At 51.3% G+C, this 6000-nt stretch overlaps 1 protein-coding gene across 1 annotated transcript; it reads right to left on the bottom strand.

The window, feature by feature from the left end:
* Positions 1–1187, bottom strand: LOC117194516. Its single transcript, XM_033399066.1, has 3 exons — positions 992–1187; positions 464–922; positions 1–86 (listed from the first exon to the last, which is right to left on the bottom strand). The coding sequence occupies exons 2-3, from the start codon at positions 876–878 to the stop codon at positions 1–3; spliced, it is 501 nt and encodes a 166-aa protein (XP_033254957.1). The 5' UTR covers positions 879–922; positions 992–1187.
* Between the last annotated feature and the right edge of the window lie 4813 nt (positions 1188–6000).

The raw sequence follows: 6000 nt of genomic DNA, 5'->3' as shown, positions 1-6000 counted from the left end.
TTACTGCTCACTCGGACCGCCCAAGCGCGACTGCTGGAACACCGTCCGCGGAGCCACCCATTTATGTTGATTCCCCGATGTGGATGCTGGACAGAGTACTCGGGCTTGGGCATGAGTACTCGTGAGAGTATCGTATCAATCGCTCGCTTTGGGGTTCACAATTCTAATTGATCTCCGCTTTCCGCTCTTGGGGTAGGTTCCGCCGAAAGAGGCGCTTCAATTTACAATGAGAGCAAAAGAGACATTCTGTAGAGGGTTTTTCTTTTCTTTGCTTTTCTTTTCTTTATTCTTTTTCTTTCATTTGGAGGGTGGAAGGTGCAACAATCTAAAACGGAGGCAGACTCTTGAGCCTCCTGCTGGTGCGCAGCACGAATGGTGCCGGCTGATTTGTACCGGCATTTCCTCCAGCGGGAACGACTTCGGGAGCAGCTACGGGAGCGACTGCGGAGCGACTCCGACCGACTCGCCTTCATCGTCCGAGCCCCGAGCATTACGCTGTCCAAAGTAGTGCGGGACGCCCGCAGTGTCATCATGTGCCGGGTGCTGCTTTCGCCCAAGGTGTTGCGCACCTTCAGGCAGCTCTTCTGCGACAGGGTTCTTTTTTTTTCGCCCGTACCCAGGGCGAGGACGCGGCGCTGGCACTCGCCGAATGCCACGGCATGGCTGCTGGTGGGCCCGTCGTCCTCATTGCCGTGCCGTTCAAAAATCGTCTCGAGACCGGTGGGCCTCGACTTTGCGATGGTCTGCGATGGCGCCTGAGAACCGGTGGTCGGCGTCAGGCTGGGCTTCTTGGCCAGGCGGCTGGGACTAAGACTGGGCCTGGCGGCGCTCTGGCTCTTGCTCTTGCAGGCGCGCGGCGGCATTTGGCGCCGAACCATAGTCGCGGTTGCCACAGATCCTGTATCCCCCAGTATACTCCCGGCTGAAATGAGACGAAATGAGAAATGAGTTACGACTGTCCGATGGCCGCAGAACCGAGTACTTCCTTTACCTTTAGCTTTGCCTTCAAGTTTTTTCCTTTGCAGGCATTTCTCGTATCTTTTTCCGGCTTTTTCGTCTCCTGGGTAAACCTTTCGACTTCTCAAACGAGCAACGAGCAACGAGCCTCTTTGGGTTGAGGGCTCTCAGTGCTCCACAGGGGAGGGGCTGAGAGGCTGGGGTGTGAGCCGCCAGCAACCAAGCGCGTTGCTTTATTAATATTTGTGGGCAGTATATGTCTTAATTTAATTTATGTACATTTTTGTGTTTGTTTTACAATTCAACTTTAAACGACACTCAAACACACACTAGTACATTTGATGGCACATTAATTTACAAACATATAATCTGTAGCAACGAAACACTTGTAACCTCGACTAGGCCCGCAGCCAGATGAGAGATCGCCGGCCAGATGAGGCCAAAACTCAGGGTGGAGTTGACGATCGGCAGCGGTGGACGTAGACATCCTACGCCCACAGCCAGGAAACATCTGCTCCCAGCACGTGCCAATATCAGCCTGTTTCAAAAGTCGCTGGAACGGTTGATCAATCTCAACACCGAGATTAGAATAGCGCAGGACATTGATGACGTCGTTGACTTGTTTTTGGACAATATACGGGTAGCAGCAGCAGCAGCAACAACACAACATCAACAGCAGCATCCAAACTCACATCGAAGATGGCCACAGCAGCGACAGCATCAACATCAGCAGCGGTCACAGCAACATCACCGGCACCATCACCTTAAGCTGGACGTGGCTACTAGCGAGCTGCTTTCCAACAAACAGCAGTGCAAGAGGATCTGGCTGGCGACTCGCACCATCGAAGCCAGACGAAACTACAGGGCGGCGCAAAATCGTCTTAATAAGGGGCTCACAATCCTGAAAAACAAAAATATCAACAAACTGTTCACAGGGATTGACAACAAAGACCGCTATCAAATGCAGAAACTTTGGAAACTGACCAGCACAATCAAAAGACAGCCGGAGCCAAACTGGCCACTGAGGCTGCCAACTATGACTGGAGGCAAGGCAAGTGTCTCGTGGACAAAGTCAACAGCCGAGACAGCCGATGCCTTTGCTACTCACCTGGAGGAGAGATTCAGCCCGATACTATCCAATTCAGATGAAGAGCGGACCGCAATCAACAGAGAGCGTGAGCAGTCAAAACGGCAGAAGCAGCTACAACCAGACCAGGAAATCAGGATTCCCTTCAGACCAGTCACACTGCCTGAGCTGATGCAGATTGTTGATGCATTGGAGCTGTCCAAATCACCTGGGGGCGACAAAATCAATAACAAACTGATTAAAAATTTGCCAAAAAAAGCGCTATTATATTTAATATTAATTTATAACTCCATTTTCAGGTGGAGAATTTTGCCAAGGCCGTACCCAATTACCAATTTGGATTTCGGCGGGAGCATGGCACTGAGCAGCAGCTGGCTCGAGTCACACAATATATCCTCAAGGCGTATGAGAAAAAACAAGTTTGCTCGGCAATTTTTCTGGACATATCCGAAGCTTTTGACCGAGTATGGCATGAAGGGCTGCTGTACAAGTTGAAGAGGCTGCTGCCTTTAAATTTGTACTGCATTCTGGAGAGCTACCTGGCTGAACGCACTTTTTGCGTGAGCTGCGGAGACGATGATCTGTCAAGAATCGGAAAAATATCAGCTGGAGTCCCGCAGGGTAGTGTACTTGGGCCAATACTATACACGATCTATGCCTCGGACATACCCATGCCTCACCTCATCCCTGACAGCACTGGCTTCCATCCAGAACGGGAATCAATGCTGCTGTCCACGTATGCCGACGACACGGTGATAATGAGCGCATCTGCAATCCCAATTGTGGCAGTCAAAAATAACCAGCGGTACCTACAACACTTCTCTATATGGGCCAAGAAGTGGTGCATTAACATAAATGCAAAAAAAACCGGACATGTAATATTCACACTGAGGACAATTAGATCAACGGACTTAAGGCAAACGCCGACTATAAATGGACAGGCTGTGCCACTTGACAAATCACACACATATCTGGGCATAAAAATGGACAAAAAACTCACCCTAAGCTCACACATCACGACGCTCTGCACAAAACTCCGATCAAGAGCGGCCAAACTGGAGTGGCTTGCTGGCCCAAAAAGCCGGCTGCCTAACGAAATCAAGGCTATCGTCATCAAGCAGCTCATCATGCCCATTTGGCAATATGGTCTTCCGGTTTGGGGCGCACTTACATCCGATTCCCAGCTGCGACGGGTGCAAAGCCTACAAAATAAAATCATTAGACGGGCAATGAAGGCGACAAGGTTCACCAGGAACAATACCATAAGGCAGACTCACAATCTAGACACAATTGACGAAGTGTTCCATGCGGCAAGTGGGCGCTTCGCCAACTCCTTGGCTTGCCATGTCAATCCGGAGGCTCGGAAACTATTACTGCAGCCGTATGAGCCACAGCGATTGCAGAGGCCACGATATCTGCAACAGCTGCTCCAACACTTCCGCCCGCTGCAGCCTCAAAATCAGGATCGGAGCAGCCATCAACAACAACATCCAGATCCGGCCATCTCCGAGGAATCGCTTCCAGCGCTGGTCCGTCTCGAAGAGGAGGAGCTGAAAAGAAAGAGACAGGAGGAATCAGACGCCAGGCAATTAAGAAGAATCCAACAACAAAATATCATCAATCCGAACCCCGAAAGGTTCAACGGTTCGATGATAAATTGCTTCAGGAAACGATACCTCAGCGGCCAAACTCCCCGAGAAAGAATAGTGGCTCTTATTTTTGGCCAGCCACTATCTGTCCAAAGGATAATCCTGCCAGATTACGAGGGGGATCCCGATCCAGTGACGCAGCAGCATACCCAGCAGCAGACTCAGCAACAGACGCAGCAGCAGACTCAGCAACAGATGCAGCAGCAGACGCAGCAGCGGACCCAGCAGCAGACACAGCAGCGGACCCAGCAGCAGACACAGCAAATTCTGGCGAGCAGCAACCTGCAGACGTCACATTATCGTTGCCAGACACGGGCTGCAAGCAGCAGCTCACGCACCCTGGACGACAGCCATCGACGCAATCCGCAAGAGGCACTTCTGGACCACGGACTGGAGCAAGTCCGACGGCGCCTTGAACGGGTGGTCGACGACGACGACGACGACGACGACGTCCAAATCATTACCGATGACGACGACGACGACGTCCAAATCATCATCGATGTCCAATCCATCTCAGATGACGACGACCACAACAACGACGATGATGCCGGCCGGCACATTGCACACATCGCCACAGTCACTCCGCACTTTGGTGCAGCAAGTCGCCGATTATTGGGACGCCGCAATCCGGCCGCAGCAAGTCCAATATTCCTGTGGTGGACATTGTCGTTGTACCTGGTAAATGTAAAAATGACATTAAAATTTGCAAAATTATCCCCTCCACAGAGCAATTTAAAACGGCACAAAATTCACCTGAAGCGTGTACAAACACTCTTGCGACACCGGGCGACACCCCTAGTTGCTCCTCTGATCCTTCCTCATGGGCGTCACCACGGCATCCGGCCTCCAGAAGGGCTCCGCGGACGAGAGTCATCACGGCTGCTGGTTGGCCATGAATGCAAATTTGGACACGCTTGCGCTGCACACATGGCGCATCCGAATCCACGCAGGGGTGGTTTTCCTGCACTTCATGGCTGCTGGCAACCATCGCCACACAAATTTGGCCGAATCCCGGGCCACCTGGAGGACCACGGCGATCGCTCCATCCACTCTGCACGGCGCTGTGCATTGTCCACGTCTCCTGCCGCACCTTACACACGCGCTCATCCAGCGCCGTACGGTTGCGCACCGTGCCAAACACACTGCTCCAGACGACGACGATGATCCAGTACCTGCAAATAGAAATAAAATATAATTAAATTAGGTTAAAATGTAAATAATTGTTCAAATATTGTCAATACTTATCTGTTTGTGACCACTTGCTGATTTATGTACGTTAATCCTGTGATTGACACATAAGGGCTGCCAGACCATTAGTTTCATGCTATAATGTTAATGTTAATGTAATGCTAATGTCAATGTAATGTTAATGTTAACAGCCCCAAATTTTAAAATTGCATTATTGTTGTAAGTTAAGCTTAAATGTAAGTTGCCATGTCCTAGGTAATAAGAAAAAGCTGGAAATAAACTCCGTCAGTAGCAAAACTGGCGGGCGAGTGTGCGCAACGTAGGCGTGCACTTGCATCAAAATTACCTCGAAAAAAAAAAAACAGACGTCTGCTGCCTCTGGCCCACGCACTGGGCGACGACGTCCAGAGCAGCCATTGAGCCATTCCCAGGCACCACAACAGCAGCAGCTACAGCAGCTGCAACAGCAGTCGTAGCGCGAACAACAACAGCGACAGCAGCAGCAGCAGCAGTTTGCCAACAACCGCTCCCGGCCTGCTGCCTCTGGCCCACGCACTGGGCGACGACGTCCAGAGCAGCCATTGAGCCATTCCCAGGCACCACAACAGCAGCAGCTACAGCAGCTGCAACAGCAGTCGCAGCGCGAACAACAACAGCGACAGCAGCAGCAGCAGCAGTTTGCCAACAACCGCTCCCGGCAGAAGATGCAGGGATCCCAGCCAGGAACTATTGGAGAATACGCAGAGGATGACGCGATTGGAAAAGAGGCTGGAAGTGACGATGTAACTACTCACATCGCTCATCCAATCCCAGGCAGTGACGGCAACTCCAGCAGTTGCAGTTACATCGGAAAATCCACCAACAATGGCAGCAGCAACAGTGGTTGCCCCAGCTCCAGCAGACAGGCGGTCAAAGAAACCACCACGATCACAGCCACCACAAAAAACGTTAGGGCCAACGCCAGCCGCCATTCCAGAGACGGATCCTGAAATGGATGAAGAAAATGATGACGATGAGATGTGGACAGATGACGACTCCATGGATGACATTAAGGCCTACGCCCGCAACATGAGGTACCATCTTGACAACCAGATATCCTGGAACGCTGTGTACTAATTG

The sequence above is a fragment of the Drosophila miranda genome, assembly GCF_003369915.1.
Source record: "Drosophila miranda strain MSH22 chromosome Y unlocalized genomic scaffold, D.miranda_PacBio2.1 Contig_Y3_pilon, whole genome shotgun sequence".
In the NCBI taxonomy this organism is placed as follows: domain Eukaryota; kingdom Metazoa; phylum Arthropoda; class Insecta; order Diptera; family Drosophilidae; genus Drosophila; species Drosophila miranda.
Note: the sequence above shows the minus strand (reverse complement) of the source record. Positions and strands in the feature narration are given on the sequence as shown.

Coding starts and splice junctions, on each gene's coding strand:
- LOC117194516 (XM_033399066.1), bottom strand. CDS start 878: ATGGTTCGGCGCCAAATGCCGCCGCGCGCCTGCAAGAGCAAGAGCCAG. Junction 87..463: donor GGCTCGGACGATGAAGGCGA/GTCGGTCGGAGT, acceptor TACTCTGTCCAG/CATCCACATCGGGGAATCAA.